This window comes from Nycticebus coucang, chromosome 1 (genome assembly GCF_027406575.1).
Source record: "Nycticebus coucang isolate mNycCou1 chromosome 1, mNycCou1.pri, whole genome shotgun sequence".
Taxonomy (NCBI): Eukaryota; Metazoa; Chordata; class Mammalia; order Primates; family Lorisidae; genus Nycticebus; species Nycticebus coucang.
In genome coordinates, this window is record NC_069780.1 from 84006262 (window position 1) to 84034101 (window position 27840).

Genomic DNA, 27840 nt, shown 5'->3' on the forward strand with positions numbered 1-27840 from the left:
TGTTTAGCTATCTAGAAGCTCTCCAAACCCAGTCATTCGGGGTTTTATGGAGTATTTATTGTATAGGCACCATTGATTATTGCCATTAATAATCAACTCAGCCGTAGCTACCAGTCATTTTATTAGCATACAAAAAGCCCCCATCACTTTAGCTTCCAAGGATTTTAGGAGGCCTATGCTAGGAAACAAGGATACAAACCAAAAAAATAAAAAAGTATATATATATATACATATAAACATGCGTACACACACACGTATATATATATATATATTTATTTAAAATAAATCACAAGATCACAATGTCTTATAAGTCCTTGTAAGACCCTTAAGCTTTGTTTGTTCTTATTCATTTATTTATTTTGCTATGACTGGATAATTTTAAATGATCTCTCTTTGCTTTGCTCATTCTTTCTTCTGCTTGTCCTAATGTACCACTGAATTTCTCTATTCAGCATTTTAGTTTGGTTATTGTATACTTCAACTCCAAGGTTTCTGTTTGTTTCCTTTAAAGTTTGCTGTCTCTTTGTTGAAATTTTCAGTTTGTACATTGTTCTCCCAAGCATGTTAAATATTTGTATGATGTTTATTCTGAATTCTCTGTAAAATAATTCATATATTTCCATTTTATTAGGATTTTTTTGAGTTTTATTTCTTTGTTTATTTTTTTAGTTTTATTTTATTTCTTTGTTTGGGTTATGCTTTCCTGTTTGATTGTCTTTCTTGAGTCTTTGTGTTGGTAGCTATGCAGTAGAAAAGCCCTCTTCTTTTCTCAGCCTTCAGATTGACATGTATGGGGAAAGAACTTCACCAGCTAACTGGGTTGGATTTTCTGTGGCTAACACAAATTTCTGCAGTAGTCTAAAACCACCGTCTCTTTTCTTAGTGGCCCCCAGGTGTCTACAGTATATGAGGTCCCGTCTGCCCACTGAAAAAGGGTGTAGAACTCATTTCCTCATTAACTTTGATAGAAACTGGAATCACAGATTGGCAAGAAATTTCCTGTCTTTCTTCAAGGAGAATCTGGGAGCTGGTGTTTTTCTCTTACTGACTCTATGTTGAACTGGGGTAGGATCTGTGGTGAGTCCTGCAAGGATGTTCAAACTGCTACTTTGATCTTGTAGCCTTCAGGGGTTTAGTGTATCCTGGGCCCTGTCAGTTCTTTGAGACAGATGATGGCAAAGCTAGTCCTTCAGGTAACACCAGAAGAAGCTGGGGGATTAGATATGTGGTCCAACTCTTACCCTCTTCCAAGAGAACTTGGGAGCTGGGGTTTACTTCCCATTTGCTCTGCAATGAGCCTGGGAGGGGAGGAGGTGTGTCGAGTGGCTCTGTGCTAAGTCAAATTGCTGCATTTTTCTTGGTAGTCCCCACAAGGACTAATGGATACTGGACCTCATCAGATTTCAAAAGATAGAAGAGATAGGAACCAGTCCCTCAGGTAGTAGTTATGGCAGGATTTCTTTCTGCAGTAGGTCCTTGGTCTCAGAAATTTAAAGAATGAACCCAGGGACCACAAATCAGTGGTAAGATAGGATTTCTTAGATAGAAAGGAACACAGAAAGATTAACAAGCACAGGAACTTCTGTCAGAGGGAAGTCTCCACATGGGTTTTTTGTCTAGGAGTATAAGGTCTTGAAAATTACACTTGGCCAGGGCTTGGCATATTTAAGTGTTGATGAGGTTATTAATAAATGAATGTGGTGCCTCCAGCTGGGGGGAAAATGGCAGGGAGTCCACTTCAGAAGAGGCCTGGCTTACATGAAATTACCCGGGCCTAGGAAATGGGCGTCCCTATTTAGCCCAAATGGGGAACCCCGTATCAGTAACTGGAAAAGCTGGGATGCTGGATGTATGTTCTGATTCCTTTGCTTCAGAGAGAGAATCTGGAAACTGGAGATTCTCTTATTATCTTACGGTGCTGTTCTGGGGGTGAGGATTCTACAGGGAGAGTATGTCCTCCTTTCTGTACAATATGGTTACAATATGGCTGACTTCACACTCACCTGGGGTGCAGGGGACTCTCAGCTAATCTTAGGATTTCTCACAAAAGAGATCCATCTGTTTGTTGTTGTTGAATTGGCATGTCCATGGGGAAAGGAGAGTCTCAGGCTTCCTATTTCATTTACTTGCTGACATCATTCTTAGTCAAGCGTTTTAGTAGAGTCAGATGTACTGTCTCACTCCGTTCTCACACCTATCACTCACTGTTCTAATCCCGCCTCATCCAGATCCTAACTCTTTCTCAACTGAAAAGAGTATTTTTTGCTAAAATCCATGGAGATTGGCACTTCTCATCTTAACCTCTCAGCCTCTTGGCCCTATGAAACCAGCCCTTTCATGAAATACTCTTTTTTCTTGAGTTCTGTTGATACATCACACTTTGGGATTTACTTGTTCTTCTTGGACATTTTACTTTTTGTCTCCATTGTACACTGTCTTCCCCATGTTCTCATTAAATCTTCCAATTCCTCATTGTTTTAACTTCTGTCTTTTTCTCACTATGAACTCTCTTTTCAAATAAGTGATGCTTCTAATCCTTAGAATTATCTAAGGAGCTTTGAAAAATCCTGATGCCTGGGCCACATGTAAAACTAATTAAATCTGGAGGTTGAGGATGGGGCTAGTCATCAGTAGTTTGTAGAGCTCCTAAGCTGAATTCCTTGGATAGCCACAACTGAGAATCTCAGTGGAACCCTTGGCTTTAAATATCATTTTTATATCAAAATAAAGAGCATGAGTTTGATTCTGAGGTGCATAACCAGCACATGGAGGCATGCACAGCACATAGTAAGTTCTCAGTAACTGGTAAATAAATTAAGGAATGACTAAAGTGAACAAGAAATTTAGCATATTGGTGGTTGTATAATTTGGTTAAGCTTTTGTTACTCCCTAAGGAACCTTAGTATTTTGTTGATGCTGTAGGTTGAGTTCTCTTAGAGACAGACTCTAAAAAGAAAATTTACATTCCAAAAGGGATTACTTTTGGGAACAGCATCTCTAAAGAGTGAGGACAGCAGGTTTAAAGGCGGAAACAACGCAGTTGCCAATGAGGCATCAGTTCATGCCCTAGGGAGCTCTGAAACTGGGCTGGGCTTCAGGAGTTGTTCGAATTAGTAGATAGGCACCTACTACCTATGTTTTTCTATATCTGTATCATTGGATGTGGGCTGCTTCAGAGCAAGACCTCTTTCTTCAGCTAAAGACTATTTCAGAAGAAACTATGCTCTTAACTCTAAGCTGCTAACATTCCTGGGGGCAGCTTCACTCCTGAGGGGGAAGTCGTGAAGTCTCTGGGATGGGGCAGCACAGCATCCCCGAGAGGTAGAATCGCATTATCAATTCAGTGGGGTCTTGGAGACTGTGGAATTTGAAACTTTTTTTTTTTCTGTTTGTTTATTTTCAGATTGATGTAAGGGTACAAATGATTAGTTTACAGAGTTTGTGTGTGTGTGTGTGTGTGTGTGTGTGTGTGTGTTAGGTAAAGATCAACTTGTACTTGAGCTCTTTAACCATGTGTGCCATACACCCTTGACACTGTGTCCCTTAGGTGAGAGATTACTGATCTCCTCATCCCCTCTTTCTCCCCCCATTTGAGTTTTAGTGTGTTTTTGTTTCCTGTGGGCATGTAATTATCTACTAACTTCATATTAGTATTGAATACATTGGATTCTTGCTTTTTCATTCTTGTGATACTTTATTTAGGAGAATGTTTTTCAACTCCATCCAGATAAATACAAAAGATGTAAAGTCTCCCTCTTTTTGTGGCTGAAAAATATTACACTGTACACATATACCACAGTTTATCTTTTCGTGAGTTGATAGGCATTTGGGTTGTTTCCACAATCTTGGTGATTGTGAATTGAGCTGTGATAAACATTTTAGTGGATTTATGGTAAAATGACTTTTTTTCTTCTGGTTAGATACCTAGCAATGAAAACTTTGATTTAAAGGTGAGTACGCTGAATTTCACAGAAGGCATGGGACTACCCAAGGTCACTTGGTAAGCTTGTCACTATCTGGGGTTAGAACACCAGTCTCATGACCCTTGGAGGGTTTTTAATTATACCAACACTTTAATCAATGTTAGCATGTGCATGTGTATATGTGATTTATCTTATAAACATTTTCATTGGGCCAGAAAGGATTATTATTATTATTTACATTTATGCTATATATTGAACATTGAGAAAAGAGAAATGCCATTGTCGTTGTTTGCAGAGTTAGGAGTATTATTATGGGTGCTTATTTTGCTGGGCCAGGATGTTTTGATTCTGCATGGTATGGAAAGTAATTGCACAATAAACACTTGGATTGAGGTTTAAGTTTAATTCCTTATGTCATGAAGCTTGGATCTCATTAGTAAACCAATTAGAAGTCGTTAAAATGTATATTGTTTTATACTGTTGAGAAACGTGCCATATAAATAGAAGACACTTCTCTCATGGTATGCATAGAATGAGTAATCTCACACGTGGTATAAAGTTAAAAGTGACCAACAGATAGTCTTGAGTGAGATTGGAACTTGCCAGTATTCAAAATCCAGCATTTCTACAAATAAATGCTGCTTTTTTATGCAAAGTATTTTTCCTTGAGCCATGGGTGATGTAACGCCATCATTGGAGACAGAAAATATTTGGAAATGTTTCCATGGGCTACAACAGTTTCCTAAGTCCAACGGAGGGGATAGATATCAGGACTGCTGCTATTTTTAATGATGATTTCTGGCCCATATTAACACAATAGATTTTGCCACACACATACACATCTTCCCACAAACACAATCTTTTCAAATAGGTGTCATTCACTATCTGTATTCATAAACCTGTTCACAGTTTAATCTGTGAAAACATAATGGGAAATACATACAGTAACTAGCTGTCAAGGGAAGTGACAGTATATTATAAGATATGTAGGAAAATTAAAAAAAAAACTACTATCTAATCACATAATTTTCTGCATTCATAAGTTAATTCATTTAATTTACTACCTGAACATATAAAGTATTTGTCTCTGTATGTTTATCTATCTGATTATCTAAAAATTATTCTATATAAACGGAAGCATAGTGCTAAACTTTGAAGTTAATATGTACAGACTTGTAGAAGTGGATTTTCTTTTTTTTTTTTTTCTTTTGGGAAAGGGTCTCACTCTGTTGCTTAGGCCGGAGTGCAGTGGTACGATCATAACTGTAACTTACTGCAGCCTTAAACGCCTGGGATCAAGAAATCCTCTTGCTTTGGCCTTGTGAATAGCTGAAACTATGGGCACACATCACCATGCCCAGCTAATTTTCAATTTTTTGTAGAGATAGGGTCTTACTATGTTGTTCAGGCTGACCTTAAGCTCCTGACCTCCAGCAATCCGCCTGCCTCACCCTCCCAAAGTGCTGGGATTACAGGTGTGAGACTATAATAAGTGTTTTTTCCCATATGCCCCAGCATTAGTATATATGATCAAGATGTCAGTTCTACATGATTGTAAATGTACAGAGTTTACTTCCAGTTGAGGTTGTGGCTTTTGGAAAAAGAGAATGTGATTAGCTCTCCTGAGGCATTCAGCCTCTTTCCTACTCCTTTTTGGTCTTTTCAAATAAGAAATTTAGAAGATATTTAGTTTGCCAAGATAGTCCAGAGAGTTCCCAATTTCTCTGTATCTAGTTTTCCCTGTTATTATTTTTCCCATCCAAGTACTAAACAGGCCCAACCCTGCTTAGTTTCTGAGATCAGATGAGATTGGGCATGTCAGGGTGGTAAGGCCATAGACTGTTATTTTTCATTAGTATGGTACATTTTTTACAATTAAAGAATCAATTGATACATTGCTATTAACCAAAGTACATAGTTTTTAACTGTATGCCTTTTTTCTGTACCAGAATCCAATACATGATACTATAATACATTTAGCCACTATGTCCCCTTAGATCCTTTTGGCTGGGACAATTACTCAGATTGTCCTTGTTTTTGATGCCCATGACAGTTTTCAAGCATACTAGTAGATATTTTGTACAAGATCCCTCAAATGGGATTTGCTTGATATTTTCCTCATGATTAGTCGAGGGTATATGTTTTTGTGAGGAAGACCATAGGATTAAAATATTCTCATCTCATCATCCCAAAAATACTTATCAACATAACTTATCACCATTGAGGTTAACCTTGATCACCTGCTGAGATAGCAGTTGTCAAGTGTCTGCCTGGTGAACTTATACTCTCCCCTCTCCCTTCTTATACTGAAATGTTTGAAAGGAAGCCATTATGCAAAGGAGAGGGAGTTAGGTTCCACCAATTTGAAAGCAGATGATGTATAGCAGTTATTTGGAATTCTTTATGGGGGATTTTTCTGTATTTTCCCATTTATTTATTCAAGTATTATTTGTATCTATATGATGCATGCATGTTTTTATTGTTGGATTATAATTTAATGCTACTTTATTACTCAAATCTTTATAGCTTTGGCTCCTGGAAACTTTCAGTTGGCTCCTATGTCCCTGCTTTAACATAATCTCATTGTTGTCTCTGTGTGTGTGTGTGTGTGTGTTGTGTGTGTGTGTGTGTTTTGAACCCTCCCTTTCTTAGTTGTTATGAGATACGTGCTCTTTTTTAATATCTTCTCTTTTCCTCTCACCTTTTATGAGGTTACTAGCTTAAAAATAATGACTAAAAACATCACTGTTACCACTGGTTATAGTTGTTTTGCTTTCTTTGAAGTAGTCACTTTCTGAATACTTTCCATGTAGTGTTCAGAAAGGGGATCTTCTATCTATAGCCTCACCCAACAGTGACCCTTTGTGTTTTCTTGTATCTTGCTCATCTGGAAAGGAAAATTGGCATTGTAATCAAAGCATCCCACAGAGTCACAATTCCTTGCAATAGGAGGGAGGAGGATTGCATTTGTTTCTTTCTATGAAGGAAGGTTAACTTGTGGTCCACAGGCCTAGGAACATGCAGAAAAGAAAACTCTGTGTACATTTTCAGAGAAGAACATAGCTTTTATCAAATTCTCAGAGGCATCTCCACTTAACAAAGAGATAAAGAAGTATCTTCATCTGCCTTGGAATAGAGAAATAATGCAACCAACACATTTCACATGCCTCATTCTTCCCTTATGCCTATGGCTTTGTATTTACTTAAGTTCACGTCCCAAAGTCGTACGGCCCCCACCCCTGTACTACATTCAGGTCTGGGAGGACACTTGACCTGTGTTGTTGCCTCTATACTCCATGGAAAAGTGAATGATCCCCTTGGGGTCAGATCTCCTGGTTCGAGGAAGAAGATCAAGACAATATGCTCAAACACCTGTTTTTAAATGAAATTGTGCACTGTGGTCACTAAAGAGTCATGTAAAAATTAGAATGTTCTACCGTTAATGGAAAACTGAGCTTCTTCATTTGGAAAGAAATTTCTGGATTTTTTCCTTAGTGCTGGAAAATATTACATCATATAACTATACAGCCTGACACATTCCATGCATAACTTTACATATTAGTAATGACATTGGTTCAAGTTTAGGCCAGGGAACAAAAGAGGACTGGTTGTAAAAAGGGCTTCAATATGAAACATTGTTTTTTCTAGTCATTTGATCGCTTTGCCTGAGAAAAGTAATTTATTTTCTTAGATTAATATCATATTTCTAAGAAATAAATTCTGCTTTATAATATATTAGAATTGTTGGTAGGTTTCATGGAATAAAACAAAATAGTGTAGTCAAATGGATAAAACATTGGACAGAGATTCAGAATATGAAAACCTTAATGAAGTAGGCATTAAATATGACTTAATTAAAATCATTTAACTCTACTTTTTCCTGATAACTTAGTATAAAAAATACTAACTTTTAAAATTATAAGGTTATTTATAGTAACATACAAAGGAAAATATGCAACATGCAAATTGTTTTAGCTTTGTGGAAGAAATGCTATATCCATCTAATCTCTTAAAATAAATATATTTTAGACTGTAGAGGTGATTTTAATGTTATTTTAGTATTCATAAGCTAAGAAAAATGATTTTTACCTTTTAAGATAGGAGAAAAAACCCTGAGTTTATGCACGTGAGTATAAACTACTTGGGATTTCATTTAAATTTTAAAATGACTTTGAATTTTGAATATAAGGAAAGGTGAACTGTTGAATATATTCATGTCATGTTACCTGCAGCAGAGATATGAGAATATATATTGATACAAATAAGAATAGAAGAAAAGGGGCCATATAATATTTGGTATATTCCTGGAGTTTCCTGTTTCTGTTATTTTCAAGGGATTTTTGTCAACTAACATTAGGTTTTTATTGTTAGCAAACAAGAATTACTTGTTTTTTATTGTAGGGAGAAGTAAAAACATTTGGAGATGGTAGAAGAGTGAAACTGATACATTATAGAAAGAGAAAATTCATATTTTCAGTGCTGATGGTTTTAAAAAATCCTTAGTAAGGCTAATGGAAATCAAGGCATAATGTTCATATACCATAAAGCAGTATGTGTCTGGATGGTAATAAGAAGGTACATAATATTTCACTTCCATTATGGTGGGTGTACCTTGGAATGAGAATTTAACTAGCAAGTGGGATTCCCAGCTTTTACTCTTGACTCTTCCCTTTTAGAGAAATCTCTTAACCTGCTGTCTCTGGGTTTGTTCCTACACCCCACACTGTGGAGTGCTACTTATTTACCTCTTTCTCACTCTTCTGTTTTTTTTTTTTTTTTTTGTCTCTCATTGAAAAACAGATTCTGTGGTTAATATCTTTTTAGATTAACCACATAGTGTGACTATCAAATGAAAGAATGTAATGGACATGATGGTTGATTCTCCAATATCCATTTCATACCAGAGTATTGATCTGAGCTAATCATGATTGTTTCTTTTTCCTTGCCAAAGATTGGTTCAGCAATGGTCAATGCTGGGAAAATTTGGAGGGGAGAAAGATAAGTCCTATTTCCCAAGAGAGAAACTCAGAAACAAATGCTCTTCTCCCTCATGAAACTGTTGGCACTACAGCGCAGACAACATGAGGCTGAAATCTCCTTAGAGGAGCTGGCACGCGGAAAGTGTTTGAACCAATGTGTATTTATTACTATAAAAGCAACACAGGGAACTACAAAAATAGAGAAGCCTTGAATCCCTCCATGTTCATACCATCTCCTTTTTATCTGGTTGGTAATATACACATAGATATGGGTGGGGGCGGGGGAAGCGACAAGATACTTGTCAAATGGTATCCTTATTACTCGTATTCATTAGAGTAAGGTGGCCTGATTGAGGCAAGAGTTTACAAAGGGGATGAGCTCCAAGTCAACTTAAAGACAGATTACGTTAAGATTAGTACCAGGAAGAGTGGAAGTTACAGCATTCAGGAAGAAAAAAAAGTCAGGGCGAAAAGTTCTAAACTACAAAAATTGTTGTTAATTATCTTAGTCATGTTTACTTTTTATTACTTAGCAGGAATATACTTGTAATGTCCTTATTAAGAGACACAATAGCAGCAGTACTTAATTAATCCTATACAAGGGTATTTTGTAATCAAGCAAGTTTTTTTTTTCTTTTGAATGAGAAAACTTGTAGATAGGTTTGAACACTAATTTACATGCTGATATCCAATTTCCTCACATGCATACCCTCATTCCCTTTAGAGTTTTCCATCTTTTGATAAGGGACGACAAGTGGCTCCAAGGAGGTTATAATTTCACCTGCAATGAAATGGAAAATCTAATTACCTGATTCCAATTCCCAAAGCTGTGATATTGGAGCTGAAGAGCCACAAGAAGCAATTTTAAAAATCTCTATACTCTCCTGCACCTTTGGAGATTTAACTAATGGATTTTCCTTTTCTTAAAATGTTGTACACTCTGATTTCTTTTTGAATGCATCGCGTCTATCACTTTATAGAATTTTTAGATTTTTTACTACACTTCTTACCATCCTATCTCACCTGTAGTGGTTGTCTCGGGTAATCAGATTATATGATAATCAACTCAAAACAGAATTTCTTCATGGGTAAGAACTTTAATTTCAATACGAAGCCCAGCCTGCAGCATCTAAATTTACTTTCTATAAATTAAACAGGTTTTATGAAATTAATGAAACTTCTTACCGTATCTGTTTAGAATTGGCAATGCTAGATGTTACAAGTATAGCTTGGATCTTCCTTATGACAGACAAGGACTTGTTTTATTTTTGCATTGAGGAAAATGACTACATGACAACACTTTATGGATGAGAAACCAAACCAAGCCAAACCAACTAACAAAAAACCTTTCCCTTGGCTTTTAAGGAAGTGCTCTATTTTTGTTTTTCTTTTTTTAGATAGAGTCTCACTCTGTTGCCCAGGCTAGAGTGCAGTGTCCTCAGCCTAGCTCACGGCAACCTCAAACTCCTGAGCTAAGCAATCCATCTGCTTCAGCCTTCTGTGTAGCTGGGACTACACAGAGCCCAGCTCATTTTCCTATTTTTAGTAGAGTTGAGGTCTTGATCTTGCTTAGGATGGTTTCAAACTCCTGAGCTCAAGAGACCCTCCTATGTCAATCTCCTGAGTAGCTGGGACTACAGGCATCAGCCACAGCATCCAGCTAATTTTTCTATGTTTAGCAGAGATGAAGTCTCACTCTTGCTCAGGCTGGTCTTGAACACTTGAGCTCAAGCAATCGTCCTTCTTCAGTCTCTCAGAGGGCTAGGATTACTGGGATGAGCCACAGTGCCCGGCTGTTTTTTGTTTGTTTGTTTTTTATAACAAGTATTCTGTTGGGCTTCTGACAATGTTCACTATTCTTTATTTATGTATATTTTGAAAAGCCATGCTATTATTATGCATTTGTCTCAACAAAACAGCTTTTTCTCCCAATGAATATTATGTCTTTCTGTTGCTTACTATTTCTAAATAGTTACCAGGTTTCATATTCCCTCTCTCTCTCTTTCTCCTCTCTCTCCCTCTCTCCTCTCTCTCTCCCTTATAGCCAGCAGTCAGCAGAGGACCTGGCTCGGGTACCTGCCAACTCCACTAGCAATATATTGAACAGATTATTGGTCAGTTATGATCCCAGGATAAGACCGAATTTCAAAGGTTTGTCTTCCCCTCCCCAAAACACCCCCTTCAGTTTTTACATTTTTTACATTTAGAGAACTAGTTTTAAAGGTATAAAATCATTTTTTGTGATATTCAAAATAACGGGACTCCAAGTTGACATATAACTTTCCTGTAATATGCTTAGGTTCAGAGCAATTTAGAGCCAAAAATATTAAAAGATAAGTAAAATATAAGTCTAATAATTTCATATGGTAACCACTTTTTAAAAAAATTCAAGAAAGGTATACTATGAATTTATAGGCTAACCTCTATAATGGGTTTTCTGTATTGAGTATTCTTAACCTTAGTGGTTTAAAATTTAGACTCTGGTAGTGGATGTGATTTCATTCACAGACACTAGAGTTATAATTTCTAAAGTGTCCATATACTCACTTAGAGAAGAATGAGTTCTTGTAAGAAAGATTCTGACCTTTTGTTAGTATTTCACATTGATAAAAATTTTTCTTCATTCTTTTGTTGAACAAGATGGCCATCTGATTTTTAAGAATATGTTAACTTTGTGAATAAAAGTGTGTGTTCTACAACATAATTTGTATTGCAACAAAATATTACCATTTATCATACCTTTCAAGAACCAAAACTATAAATGTCATGAGCAGATTGTACAATTGTATAGATCTTTTTTCTTTTTCTTTTTTTCCTCTTTGATGAATTAGAAAAAAGCAGCATAAAAAAAATCCCTTCTGGAAAACTGTAATCCTTGTTTCTAGTTAAAGACAGGTATTAATGTAGATCAGATTAACATTTTAAGGCTTGATTTTTTTTCCCCTTTTACAGAAAGAAAGGTTTGCAGCTGCTTCTAGTCAACTGAAGTTATATAGCTATGTTGTAAAAATGGGTTTCTGTTCATTACCAAGACCTATTCAGTTACTTTCAACAACAGCCATGGTCTGGGTTGTCACGAGTCTTCCGTATATTGATTCACCACCTGTTTTTCATCAGTGGTTATGTGGCTAAAAGGCTAAATTCACATTTTTCCTTTGTTAGCCCAAGCAGCAACCACAAGTTAAAAAGAAAAAAGGAAGAAATTTGCAGCAGTATGCCATAGTTTTGATTCCATGCACTTTCAAATTGTTTTCCAAAAAGTTAGGCAAGAATCTTCATAATGAGTCTATTATGTGTCTACCTTTGCATTTTCATGAATTAAAAATTAAAATGTAGTAATTATAGGTAAAATTTATTGAATACTATCTTACCAATTAAAGTAAAAATTTGAAATGATTAGGATTGGGAAAATGCAAAAAAAAACTAAATGCTCTTTTTAAAAATGTTTTTTCAAAAGAATAATTTTTGGTTTCCTAAAATAAATGTATTAGGCCAATTTTAAAATTGTTTAAAAGGTAAACTTATTTTCCAGAGTCTGTACAACTTAAGAGATAAATATTTCTAAATAAGGAATATTAAAAATATAACTTAACTCATTTTTGATTTGTATTATGACCCCTATTTAGAAATTGATAGCAACTGTGAACCTGTTAACCTGAGACCATGGATTTTGCATTCTATGCAAATTAGAAAAAATGTAAAAATTTAAATGCATAAGCCATAAGAACATGAAGATTCTTACCAAGACTTTTTTATAGCTAGTAAATGTATACTTAATTTTTATTCACAGGCATTCCTGTTGATGTAGTGGTCAACATTTTTATTAACAGCTTTGGATCCATTCAAGAAACAACGATGGTAAGATTACAATTAATTTAATATTTCTAAGTGTCAAAATTTTTTAACTAGAGGATAGTGAAAGTAACATAAAAATTGAAAAAGAAGGAGTAACTCATGCATGCTAGTATAAAATGTCAAAATTCCTGGGTTTTGTTAAATCACTGATTTTGATTACCCACGTAACTTTGTAATTCAAATTCAGCCTTAATGTTGCATTAAAACTTACAGACTTGGAAAAACTGAAAAACTGATTGGATGCAACCTGGGAAAAGGAATTATGGCATGGAACTCTTGGCATGGAACTCTTGAGCAACAGTTCTCCCCCTCCCTTAATATGCTTGTATGTATGAGCATTGAAGGTGTTTTAAGTATTCACAGATTTTTCCTTCCATTGTCAGAGGATGATCTTTGTTTTCTCTGTTGTTCATTTTGTGATGGGTGGAGCAGAGAATTATAAGAAGCAAGGAGGGAAAATGATTTTCTTACCGTAGGGCAATGGAGCTCCCTGAAATGATTGTGTGATACGAGGAGAGGGCAAAGGGAAGGCAGATGAGATTGGAAAGGAGTGGCAGGCAGACTCCTGTCTGGAAAGGAATAGGGAAAAAAGGTTTGAGGGAGTGGCTGCCATCCATGATAAGTTGTTCGTTAGTGACAAAGATGTTGATAAAGTATTATTAATAGATTTCCTTTGTGCCCCTTTTGAGAAACTACATTGCCAGCATGTACTTTAGGTGGAAAAAAGAAAACCCAAGTGTTTTTAAAAAAAAATGTGTTTTCAGAGATACTTCTTTTCCTTAAGTGATAAGACAAGCCTGGTAAGAATGGTTTGAGTGCAGTCTATTTTTTTCTAGGAATATCTCAGGCTAGTGAGGGAATGACTTAAAATATTTGCTCCATTATTCCTGTTGGCAGTGTAGAGTGTTAAAAAAGCAATTGTATATTGTATTCAATTTATGACTCCTATCTTTATATGTAATTGTAAAGAGAATGTTTTTTTTTATTTGCAGAAGCATGTATTTAAGCCCTTGTATAATAGATTTTCTTAGTGTATAAATGTTTTTAGAGGATAATTTAAAAGAATATTTAAGGATCAAATCCAAAGTTCACTTCCAGTGTCTTTTTAGTTTATTTAGTTAAATGACGTAGACATACATTATTGACAGTAGCAGAGCACTCTGAAGTAAGATGTAAACTACCATTTATCACCAAAGAGACAGTTATAGCACTCACTAGTTGAAAATGTGGTTCATCTGTCTATGCACTTCACTTTCAAGAGTAAGAGATGTCATTTTCTTAAGGCAAAACTTTATAAAGATCTATTTGGATCTAGTAAGGACTCCTCTCAGAACTCTAGTTTTCTAGCATGGCACCACTACAATGATCCTAACACACCACTCTCAAAATACTTCTTTGGGCAGCTAATGCAAAGGTCTTTTGTTCTCATTTCTGTTTATTCATAGGTCATAGCTTAGTAGGTGTCATGAAGGTGTCTAATTGTAGTAAAAATTCAATTGCTTCCAAATATCAGACACTTAAACTTTCTAGGTTCTGTTAATAGTGAATTGATTGTATTGAGTTGAAATATCTGAAAGAATGGGATATTGAATACTGTTTTACCAATTAAAGTAAGAATTTGAAATGATTAAGACTGGAAAAATGCAAAAAAAAATTAAACCCTTTTTAAGAAATGTCTTTTTAAAAGAATAATTTGTATGGGTGGCGCCTGTGGCTCAAGGAGTAGGGCATCGGTCCCATATGCCAGAGGTGGCGGGTTCAAACCCAGCCCCGGCCAAAAAAAAAAAAAAAAAAGAATAATTTGTGGTTTCTTAAAACAAATGTATTTAGCCAATTTAAAATTTTTTTAAAGGTAAACATTTTTCAGAGTCTTTACAATTTAAAAGATAAATAATTTTGAATCAGGAACATTAAAAAATTTAATTTAACTCATTTTCAATTTGTATTATGTCCCCTATTTAAAAATGGATAGCAATTGTGAACCTGTTATACTGAGACCATAAATTTTGCATTCTATGAAGATTAGAAAAAAATGTAAAAATGAGAAAAGGGAGAGGACTTTCTTACAGATTATTTGAAGTTATAATAAAAAATTTAATCATTTCTTACATTACCTCCTCTCTTTCTCTTGCACAGACTTATCATAGTACTTAACACGCAAAATACTTACTCTTGGGACCAAATTCAACCAATTCTCATGGGGAGTCTTTGTCTCTGTTTATCCCTGACCTTGACCTTCTCTCAGAGCCTTTCATGGCTACTCCCACTCACTATATGCCTCTTTTCAATCCAGGTCTTTCATCTCTGTTATTTGCTTATTACCTAAATCTAGTATCTTCTGTACTGAAAATTGAACTATTTTTGCATATATTCTTTTATTTTCTCATGGACTACTATTCTGCCTCTTCATTTTCTGTAAAAGACAGAAGACAGCAGGCAATTCAATAAATAGTGAACACATAAATAATTTCTTATATTAGCTAATATTAATGAACAAATGAATAAATAAATCCTGCTATTTGCTTAGTTAAGTGTTGGGTTTCAAGACAGCTTGAATCCCTCAGGGTTTCAGGTAGCTTCCGGGATCCTGGGTTCTTGGAGTGCTCTTGTTGGGAAATGAGCAGACACCCTAAAGCAGTGGTTCTCAACCTTCGTAATGCCGTGACCCTTTAATACAGCTGCTGTGGGTCACGACCCACAGGCTGAGTATCACTGCCCTAAAGGAAGGCGCGTGTGAAGCAAAGTGTATTGAGGAAGAGAAAGATAGGCTTACAGGTAAGCAAATTACAAAGCAGGATATGTTTACCATGGATAGCAAACCAGCCTCCACTGCCATGACAGGTAGGCAAAGAGGCAAATGTTATGTCTGGGGCTTCTTTTTTATATCTTCTGGGTCAGGCCTCCCCAGGGGTTCAGAGGTCACCTTGGAACCAGACTCTTACTGCACATGCTGAGCTTATGAGCCTTTCTGAGAACCCAGAGGGGTGGACTGCAGGATAACTAGTCTTAAGACTGTTCTAGGTCATGTTCAAGACTCTATTGTACCTGTTGGTCAGCTAGAGAATCTTCTATATCCTCTGGCAGTTGGCACACTAAGTTCTGAGTGGTAGGACATTCTCTACCCTCCAGGTGGGAGCAATCACATGGGACAGAATTAAGGTGAGGGGCACTGAAATAAGAGGCCTGGGGCCCTGCCTGCCTTCTCCTCCTTCCTAGAAGAGCCCTTCCTAACTAACTACTTAACAAAAGTATTTGCAGAGTAAATAAACTAACGTTGAACATTTCTTTGGTTAAATAAAAGCCTGAATAAAGTCATTGTTAAAGAGTTAATTTTAGAAAATTTGAAGGCCTTTATCTGGAAGAGTCAAATTATATTTGCTGTTTCTTTCAATCATACATCCTGGATGAGAACCAATTTGCTTTTCACTTAGTATTGGTCATACATACGGTAAGTGTTCGTAATCAGAACCACACTCATCAAATAGACTTAAATATTTTATTTAATCATAATTATTATTTTTTTATTTCTGAAAATTTTATTTCATATGCCTCTATAAAACAAAATTGTATGGACATATTATTTGAGGTTGTCATATTTAATATGTTTGCTCAGTCTTTTCAAAGGCAAATGCCCTAAAATAATAGGAAAGGTACAAGTTATTAGAGATGTATAGATAACATTAAAATATCTTCTAAAGAAAAAAAAATGATCTAGACAAAACTTGTTCTTCATTGCTTGTTATGAATACTGGCCAGAAATGGCAGTAACGACTCAGAAGAGGCTATTTGTGTAGGAGCAGGAGTTATGTTATGAGAGGATACTCCTAAAAACAAACAAAATAGTTCCCCCAAAGAAGAGGTTAGGAGGGCAGAGAGTATTAGATTTGTCTACCTACAGGATATGTGATATGATGGTGGGCAGTGTGTGGCAGGCTGTGCTCCAGTCTGTTGTGGTATTTACTATGTCACACTTAAAAAGCATGAAAAATTACAAAATTAAAACACAGTCTTTTGCTTGACAAAGTAACTACCTGACAAAGTAACAAAGTCAGTGGCAGTGACTCTTTGGTTGTCAGTACATTTGCAAATAAATGTAAAATCTCATAATGGAATGTCATCCTAAAGCAAGTGAACCATCTATAGGTGTAGTAACCATATTTTGTACATTTGTGACTTTGTCTATCAATAGCCCCCTAGAAAATTCTTCTACAAGGATCTGCTGAAATAAAGGAAGTCTCAAAGTTTGGAAAGCTCCGATAATGCCCAATACTTCACTCTTCAGTTCATCCCTTTCTACCTCCGTTGGCAGTTGGTCATTCAAGAAAACACAACGCAGAGCCTGCGGATGGTATAAGATGAGTAGTTGAGAATCAGGTGTCGCCAGATGTAGGGCAACTTCTGAAGGAAGAGGAGAGAGGAGGAAGCTATTTCTTCAATGTATACATTTGATTATCAAACAAAGAAGCAATCAACGTTGTCAGCGTTAACACTGCCAGGGAATTTTAGCCAATTCTATTTGGAAAAAAATGCCCATCAAATCCTGCTTATTTATTTTTGACTTTAAATGTAGATGCTAAATATTGCTGGCTAAATTAAAAATAATGTCATGTTATCCACCCACCATAACTGCAATGGAGGAAAGATTATAGGCATATGATTATTCCTACAGCTCTTCCACATCTCTGTGGCTAACTGCCTCTTCCACCTCTGAATGGTCTTATTTTGTAGCTTTATAGTTCCTATTTCTCATATCTGTGTGTTCATTTGCATTTGACTACCTTACATCAATTTTATAAAGTATCATTATTAATACCATAAGTGGTACTTACTGAAATTAATGGTAGCATAAACAAAGTTGTCAAATAAATGTTGTCTTCTCAATGTGAAGTTGCTGAAATAGTCACTTCTAATTTGATTGGCTTCTGCGCTGCTGCTTGTGACAATGGAAATAAGCTGAAATAAGACCATTCAAAACTTTGGCAGGAATGATCTGTGAGAGGCTAGTCGATCTCTGCTCTGTAGTTATGCTTAGAATATTTGTTGATTTTTCCATTCGATTTCTTAATTTGAGCTTATTCAGTGGGATTTTCATAATTAAAAATGTAAATTATTGCTCTCTTGGGAAAAAATTGGGTTTTATGGTTTATCGTAATAATCTATACACTAGCATTCTGTCTTATCAGAAATTCATTAGCGTTCTTTCATGAAAATAGAAGCCTCTTTATAGAGTCCATTTGCTGTTTTTAGTTTAGGCATGCTTTGTAATTATATTGATTTGTACGGCAACTCATGATCCTGTCGCACTTTCTATGCCTTCTGCTCCATGATTTTTTTGTTCGTTTTAATAATAGGTTTCAACTCTTTTGGGGCAACAGAGCTGTGCTCATCAAGGAAAAAAAAAATGATATTGGGGTCATCTAAAGGATCTGAATTCTAGTTCTTGGTAATTGCTCATTTTTTTTTAAACAATTTTATTTTACGTATTTCTATATGGAGATTTAAAATCCCTTCTTTAAAACTGGCATTAGTTTGGGTGGTGCCTGTGGCTCAAAGGAGTAGGGTGCTGGCCCCATATACGAGAGGTGGTGGGTTCAAACCCAGCCTGGCAAAAACAAAACAAAACTGGCATTAATTTATTAGTCTTTATATTTTGTTCCTTTTGTTATTAATTTTAAAATATGGTTTTATTTAGTGTATAATAGCATTAGACATATTTGGAGCATGTTTTTCTATTTTGCATCTTAATTTATTTTCCACCTTAGTAAAACCATAACTTAAAATGATCTTGAATTCTTTTTTAATATTGTTCATTTTCAGTTTGTACCATGGTATGATGAATAATGATCCCCTGAATATATCCATGTCTTTGTAATCTGTGAATAGGCCATTTTACATGGTAAAAGAGACTTTGCAGATGTAATTAAATCAAGGATCTCAAGATGGAAGAGATCATCCTAGTGTATGTAAGTCAGGCCAGAGTTGTTGTGAGGACTCATATGAGAGAGACAGGGAGATCAGAGTGAGTAGCTGCAATGATGGAAGCATGATGTTCGAGTGATGCAAAAAGAGACCATGAGTTAAGGAATGCAAGTGAAAAAAAAGATGATAAAAAGCAAGGAAACAGACCCCTTTCTCAGAGCTTCCAAAGAAACTAGGGCTTTGGACAGCAACCCTGACTTCAGCCCATTGAAAATGATTTTGGCCTTCAGAAATACAGAACTGTTAAGATAATAAATGTGTGGTGTTTTAAGCCTCTGCATTTTTGGCAGATTTCTTCCAGTAGCATTGGGAAATACTGATGAACACGTGTTACTTTTGTTCTCCAGAGTCCTGATAGAGGGTTCTCTGATTTCGTATGTTTTTCTCCCCAAACCTGCTTGTGGGTAATCTGATCATAACATAACTTTCTCCATATATGCAAACGCAAACCAATCAGTTGGTTCTATTAAGTAATTATCAAAAGCTCTTACTTGTTAAGGTTAATATGGATAAGGATATAATTTGAAAGATAATCTATGTTTTTAGTAGTTAAAATAAGTTTTATTTCTTTTCCTGTATCAAGATTACTTTTTAAGTGTATTTACCTGAAACCGCAAGATAATATAATTTATCATGGATACTTGTTACCTTTGGTCTCCTGCACATATTATTCAGAAACCTTAGTGGTTACACTTTGCAAGTAAGAGTAGGGTGTTAGGCAGGGAGGAGGGATGAGGACTGTCCAAGTTGTATTTGCTAGAAAAAACAGCAATTTGGTTCTTGTTATCAATGGACATAGAGAATTTAAACTAATGGCGTGAAGAATGCTAGACAAACTTCATAACCCATCAAAATATCACAGAAGTCATTTCCTAATTCTTGTAATTAATATAAATATATTGGACGCTTAAAGCTCTATTCCCAGCCTCCCCAGGATGCTACCCTTACGGTATTTATAGTTTCATGAGGCACCACGGCACCACCTAGCAGACATTCCTAACAAAAATGAACTGTAGATAGTTCTAGAAAAATTAATTATCCATAGAGTGTTATCAAATAATATTTAACTAAAACCTTTAGAAATTATATATTGATAAAAATCACTAAGCTATAACCTATGGGCATTTAGTGGCATTTTGCTTACTTGCAATTCTTACTTAAAACTTCTAACCTCACTAGAGGTGAAATTTTTAATCATTTTCAACCAAGCTGATCACAGCTCTGTTGACAGAACTTTAATTACAACACTGCCAGATGCTGTGAAAGCTGATCTCTTTTATTTTCTTGAATGCTAATTTTTTATCTTAATGTGGAGAAAACCAGGGAGTTAAAGATTGCATATGCGAGAGTGAAGGACAAAAGGCCAAGTAACCAGAAGAGCTATCCTAACAATAGTACAAAATATAAACAGTCCTTAATATTAAAATATCGTTAATGAACCTAACTGATTACAATGTGTTATTGTGAAATGTTTTATTGCCTGAAAGAAATAGTTTAATTTGGGTGTTAATTGGTACTGAAATATTTTGGAGAACATCCATTTTCAGACAAATGACTAGTGTACTATTTGGAATGAGCTATGAATATTATTTGTGACCAAGTACTTTAAAACAATTTTCCCATTGATACAAGAAGTCTGTTTTTGATGTGAATTTGTTCATTGCAAAATACATGATAGCGCTCTAATTATTGTGATTAAAATTTGACAATGAAAATAAATGGATTTCAATGATAGTCATTTTAATATAAAGCTTTTGAAATGCTAATAACTAGTAATTATTTGGAAATACTCATAAAATGTTAACCGAAGCATACTAACTAATGAACTTCTATCTTTTAATGAACATTGGAACCAAACTATTAATTTAAATTGTAAAAATGTTAAAATTTTAAATACTCTGAACAGCTATATAACCTTCCTGCAATTTTTGTTGTATCATAATATTATAATATATAGCTGCCTAAGAGAAAAGCATTGGGTTGCTTTTATAATGAATTAAGGTAATAAATAATCAGGAATGATACACTGAATAAGCCAATGAAGTAGGCATTTCCAGTTTTTTGGTGATCCTCATTAATACAACTCTGATAAGTAGTTGGGTTGCAGTAGAGACCCGACTGAACTCTATGTAGTGTATGTTTACATGGTGGATTGAGCTTACAGTGGTGCAAATTAAAGCAAGAAGAAGAATTTAGGAAATGCTAAAAATGTATTTTAGCACTGCATTGAGATTTGTGACCTGGAAATAAGAATGGGTGGGTCAGCTCAATACAGAGGAAATCAAATGAGTTACATTATACGCAGATTGTTTTCGAAGCAAAAAGGTATATTAATCATTATTCCTGACATGATAGAGGATTATGTGCACAACATAAAGGATATAGATGAATAAGATGAAAAATTTGCTTAGAGCTTAAAAATCTCTAGGTGCTGTTCGTGTACTTTGTATGTATCATCTCATTTAATCCCCACTAAAACCCTGTGTTGTAGCTGTGTTCTCATTATCCCCATCTTCTCTGTAAGGAAATTGTCCTCCAGTCTCTCCTGATTACTCTGTAATTTTGCTTTTGATGTGCCTTTTCACCAAAATTGTGCTTGCCATCAACTTCCGGGGCTGCCTCATTTGTGGAATGGACTCAGTTTTACCCTCCTTGGCCCTCTGTGGCTCTTGCTGCTATTGTCCATCTCATAGCTTTTGGTTTTTTGGTTTGGTGACATCATATTCTCAGGGATTTTTAAAATTTTTTTGGTCTCAGTCTTCTAGCCAGCCCTTTAAATGCTCGGCCTCTCCAGGATTTTTGGAGGTTATTTGTTTTTGTCTTTTTTCCTGCATTGCTACACTAAGAAATAACTTCAGACAAATTCTTCCTTAATCTTGGGTGTTTTGTAATGTAATCATGGTTCATTTGTGTTGTAACATATAGCAGAATTTCATTCTTTTTTATTGCTGAATAATATTCCATTGTGTATGTGTATACATGCACAAACACTGCTATTTGCTTATCTGTTCATCTTTTTTATTTAATTAAATCATAGCTGTGTACATTAATACAATCATGGGGCACCATACACTGGTTTTATGTGCAATTTGACATATTTTCATCACACTGGTTAGCATAGCCTTCCTGGCATTTTCTTAGTTATTGTGTTAAGACATTTATATTCTACATTTAGTAAGTTTCACTTGTACCCTTCTAAGATGCACCGTAGACACTTGTATTATGTTCAGCTTTTAGAGATTGAAAATACACTGCTATGGACATGAGTATGCGGTGTATCTGTTGGAGTCTCTGCTTTCTGGTCTTTTGAGGATATACTTAAGAGTAGAATTGCTAGATCATGTATTAATTCCGTGTTTAACTTTTTGAAGAATAAGTATAATTACTAAAAGGTTTAAAACATATTTCTGATGAAGTCATATTTGTGATTTATTTGGTTCAAGAATGAGAGAACCAGCTTTACAATAGTAAAGCTGACGTAATGGAGAATTTGAGAGACTAAAATGAAAGAACGATGCTGAAATTAGATCTCTAAATTTGATACAAAATTTGATAACGTTATACTGAACAATACTGGCATAATCTTTGGGAATATTTTTTCTACAAGAGAGAAATCATTAGTTAATATCAATCTTCTGTAAGCTAACTAATTTTATACAGTCCAAACCCTAATGAATAAAAATCGGCAAATCAAATAAGGCTACATTTTTCTGGAGAATCATCGGACCTTTAGGTGGGCTTGACAGACAGTGCTTTAGTATGATATCGAAAGGACAGTCTTTTTTGCCTTATCTCCAAACTTTGGATAATTACTTTGTGTTTATTGCCATTGATTTTATTTAGGGTATTTTTTGCATTTTAAAGTAGATTTTTGCAAGTCTACTTTAAAAAGTGTTTATGTTTCAGAGTAAATTTAGTTCACTGTAAAAATGGACCAAGTAATTCAGTTCCCATAGATCCAATTCCCCAACATGCACACAACCTACTATCATCCCACGTTAAAATCGTACATTAGTTACAATTGGTGAACCTACTTTGGCACATCATTGTCATCCAAAGATCATAGCTTATAGTAGGTTTTATTTTTGGTTTAGTATATTCATTGGGTTCTGACAAATGTATAATGACATATATCCACCATTTACTGCCATGCAGAAACTCAAGGTTTCAGGCAGAAGACTTTCACTGCCCTAAAATCTCTGTGCTTTGCCTGTTCATCCTCCCTTCTCCCTGCATCCTGGCAACCACTGATCTTTTTGTTGTCTTCATAGTTTGGCCTTTACAAGAACATCATGTAGTTGGAATCATACAGTATGTAGAACATTCAGATTGACTTTTTTTCACTTAGTAATATGCATTTACGTTTTTACTACGTCTTTTTGTGGCTTGATCATTTCTTTGAAGGACTGAATAGTATTCAATCTAGTCGTCTAGATGTGCCATAGTTTATCCATTCACCTACTAACAGACATCTTCGATCATAATCAATAAAGCTATTTGTGCTGACATTTCAACTCCTGGAGGTAAATATAAAGACACATGATTATTGTATCATACAGAGAGCATGTGTTTAGTTTTGTGTGAGAGCACCAAACTGTCTTCTACAATGGCTGACCAATTTTTCATTTCCATCAACAATAAATGAGAATTCCTCTTGCTCCACATCCTCCCTGACATTTCTTATTGGCAGTGTTCGGGATTTGAGCCATTCAAATAGGTGTGAATTAGTATCTTGTTGTTTTAATTCCCATTTCCCTATCTGTATTTCTTCTGTGAGGTACCTGTTCAAATTTTTTGCCCATTTTTTAATCAAGGAGTTTGTTTTCTGATTGTTGAGTTTCAAGAGTTCTCTGTATCTTTATTTTAACTGCTATCTTTCCATTTATTCTAACTGCTATCTTTCCATTGATCACTCCAAAACCTCTACTTCTTACTTGACTTCTTTGTAGGGATGATTTTTATTATTATTTCTGCAACACTCTCTATCTTGATAGTTAATGATTCTTTTGTGTTGTTGCTGGAACCACTTAAGAAACTGTGTCTTTTTGCCTGTGTCTTTAATCCTGCTTTTCCCTCCCATCACCATCTGTCAAAATTCTGCTTCCTCTTGAGGAAGCTCCTCAGACTCACGTTCTATTGCCTTTCCTGATAGTGGGTATCTGAGGTGATCATTTATTCTCTCAACAAGTATTGTTTTGTTCTTACCTCCCTTGGCATCCTTACCAATTGTTTCGTTACTTGTTTAATTGTAACCTCCTGAAGGTATGAACATCAAGTTTTTATCCTTCACAGACCGGAAGCTCACAAAGTTTTGCACATGGAAAACTGTTACTGGAAAACTGTGGAATGAATGAACAAATGAGGGAAGGAGGGATACTTTAACATAGCACAGCAAAGCCAATTGCTAAAAGAACCTCTTTAGTCAGTAAATTTAAGCTGCAACATATCAAGTGGATGTTTTATTCTATCTCCATAAATCAAGTTTGACATTAGTAAAGTAACTTAAGTCAGTAAAATCTGAAGTATAGAAATCTCAGATTTTAGTTGATGGACACTTAGGTTGATCTTTATTGTGATAAGGATACGTGAATTGTACTGGGATAAACATAGGAGTAAAGGTTTCTTTTTGATGTAATAACTTCATTTCCTTTGGGTAGACACTCAGTAGTGAGAATACTGGATCAAATGGCAGGTCTACTTTTAGTTCTTTGATAAATCTCCATGCTGTATTTCATAGAGATTTTCACTAATTTGCATTCTTACCATGTCAAGGTTTTCATAATGGCCATTCTCACTGGAGTAAGATGGTATCTCACTGGTTTTAATTTGCATTTTTCTGATGACTAATGATGTTGTGCATTTTTGGTATTTTTTTTGCCATTAGTGTATCTTCTTTTGAAAAATGTTTGTTTGTGTTATTTGCTCGCTGCTTTAAGAGGGTTTGGGGGGGATGTCTTTTGGCCGAGTTGTTTGAGTTCTTGTTTGAGTAGATTCTGGACATGGGTCCTTTGCTGGATGCTTGGTTTGTGAATATTTTCTCCCATTCTTTAGGTTTTCTGTTTATTCTGTTATTAACATTATTATTATTATTTTGCTGTGCTGTAACATTTTGGTTTAAGTAAGTTCCATTTGTTTATTTTTGTTGCATTAGGTTTTAGGGTGTAATTCATAAATCCTTTTCCTAGAAGAGTTTTTCCAGAACACATTTTCTTCCAGAATTTTTATGATTTCAGGGCTTATATTTGAGTCTTTAATCCACCTTGAGTTAACTTTTATGTAAGGTAACAATTAGGAATTCAATTCCTCTTTTGCATGTGGCTATCTGATTTTCTTACCACCATCTATTGAATAAGATGTCCTTTCTCTAGTATATGTTTTCTTTCAAAAAAAAATTTTTTTTGAGACAAAATCTCACTCCATCTTGCCGGGTAGAGTGCGATGTTGTAATCATAGCTCAAAGCAACCTCATACTCCTGGGCTCAAGTGATTCTCTTGCCTCAGACTCCCACATAGCTGGGACTACAGGCACCCACCTCTATTTTTAGTAGAGAGAAGTGTCTCCTGCTTTGCGAGGCTCATCTTAAACCCTTAAGCTCAAGCAATCCACCTGCCTCAGCCTCCCAGAGTGCTAGGACTACAGGGATGAGCCACTATGCTCATCCCAGTGTTCATTTTTGTCTACTTTATTGAAGATCAGTTGGTTGTAGACACACAGCTTTATCCTGAGTTGTCTGTTCTGTTTCCTTTATCTGTGTGTGTGCTTTTATACCAGTCCATGATTTTTTGGTTCCTTTAGCCTTGTAGTGTAATTTGAGGTCAGCTAATGTGATCCTTTCAACTTTGTTCTTTGGATTTCTTTACCTATTTGGGCTCTTTTTGGTACCATATGAATTTTAGAAAAATTTTTAATTCTGTGAGAAATGATGTTGGCTTTTTGAGAAAAATTGCATCGCAACTATAGAGTATTTTGAGCAATATTGTCATTTTAACAATATTGATTTTTCCAATCCATGAGAAGATATTTATTCATTTGTTTGTGTCATCTAAATTTTCATCATATTTTGTAGTTTTTCTTATAGAGATCTTTCACTTCTTTGGTTAAATATATTTCTTGACATTATACATCTTTTTGTAGCCATTGTAAATGGGATTGAGTTTTTGATTTTGTTCTCAGCAAGGTCATTATGACTGTATAGAAATGCTACTTATTTTTATACATTGGCTTTGTAATCTAAGACTATACTGAATTTACTTATCAAATTTAGGAGTGTTTGGGGAAAATGTTTAGAGTTTTCTAGGTTTAAGCTCATATCATCAGAAAACACAGATAATTTGATTTTCTGTTCCACTATGGATGCCCTTAATTTCTTTCTCTCATTAGTTAGTTTTAACTGATCCCCAGAGTCCCAATTAGATATCCAATTTTAAATTCTTATTTTTTTGCATAGCAAAAGCAACAAGTTTTGTCAAGTTGTTTAATGTTTTACTTATAATCAATATCTCTTATATTTAGCTCTGAAAAGGCCAAGAGAGCTCACAGTTACAGCCTTAGTTCCCAGAACATGAAAATGAATTTATGGTTAATGAATAATTTTTGAGTAAGTGAATATACCCACCAGTGAATTACCTAGCAATTTAAGAGGAATTTAGATACATGTTTTCTGAAAGCACATGATGTAATCTGTGGCTAATTTCCCAAGAATGTAACATGGAAAGGAAACTAATGTATTTATATAGAAAGTTCTATGTTAATCTTTTACACTAAGTTCTTTATTTAATCCTCACATTGGGCTATTTCTATTCCGTTTTCTCCAATTAAGAAACTGAGGTTAGAAAGAAAGATTAAGAAACTTCTTCAAGGTCAAAGCTTCTTAGACTCAAAGTTGAGTTTGAATCAGCATTTTCCAAACTGATGCTGACTCCATTATAATAAGCTTTACAAATTAGATTAATATGATTTTTAAAAAATATTATTTATGGTTGTATATAGACTATAAAGGGATGTGTTGACATTAAGGTTAAATTAAAATGATCTTACATCATTTGTAACTCCTGGTTCTATGTAGGGCTTTTCACTATGATACACAGGTTTCTATTAATAGATTATATAAATATATGCTTGGATTATGTAGAAACATTGATTAGACTTCAAGAAGTATTTAGAAATATAAACTTCACATGAGAAACACTAACTTACCATAAAAATTTAAAAAGTAAAATAATTTTGACATATCATTTCAGATGAATTAACCTTACATTTTGGAAATAGGTAGAACATAGAATTGTGCTCCCCGCGGTATGTGTGTGTGAGTGGAAATTGCAAAGAGAACTTAGCATTAAGTAGGTTTAATTTGTGATCCTCCAGCTAAAACATTGTGAGATGACTTTTTATACATTATGCAAAACATGCTGAAGTAAATGTTAGCATTGCTTTAATTCCTGTCAGATAATATTTTGAATATTATAACATATTGATATTATGTCTTTAAAAATTAATACTGAAAATCATAACATACATTGTAAAAGGAATTTGTTTTGATATAAATAAAAAATGCCATTGAGGTCTCTTTTTTGCTGTTGTTTTGTTTTGTTTCCAATGAGTCTTAATGTGATATCCATATACATGTAACATTCCATTAAAATAAAAATGCCTAATATTAGGCTGACATAAATAATTCTGATTTTGGAAGCCACATTGGCAATCTTGTTTGGGAATGTCACCCAAATAATGATGAAAGACTCTCATCAAGTATAAGATGATCTTTCAACTGTTATTTCTTTTTCATTCATCCTTTTTTTAGGAAAAGATTTGAAGTATATTATAATAACAAAAATACAATGAAATAGACCAGGCACTCGCATCTGCAATCCTAACACAAGGAGGCCAAAGCAGGGGGGATCAACTTGAGCTCAGATGTTCAAGACCAGCCTGAGCAAGAGTGAGACCCTTCTCTACAAAAAATACAAAAATTGGGTGGACGTGGTGGTACTCACTTCTAGTCCCAGCTACTTGGGATAATGGGCAGAAGCACTGCTTGAGTCCAGGAGGTTGAGGTTGCTGTGAGTTATGATGATGCTACTGTACTTTAGCCCCATGCAGAACG

The 27840-nt window shown here is 35.0% G+C and overlaps 1 protein-coding gene across 2 annotated transcripts in view; it reads left to right on the top strand.

Annotated features, from left to right (window-relative positions):
• Nucleotides 1-27840, top strand: part of GLRB (glycine receptor beta) — a 90039-nt gene that overhangs the window by 33229 nt on the left and 28970 nt on the right. For both annotated transcript variants that reach the window (XM_053583461.1, XM_053583467.1), the window contains exons 3-4: nucleotides 10947-11053; nucleotides 12693-12760. In XM_053583461.1, coding sequence (XP_053439436.1) covers nucleotides 10947-11053; nucleotides 12693-12760 — 175 coding nt within the window. The remainder of the gene's footprint in view (nucleotides 1-10946; nucleotides 11054-12692; nucleotides 12761-27840) is intronic.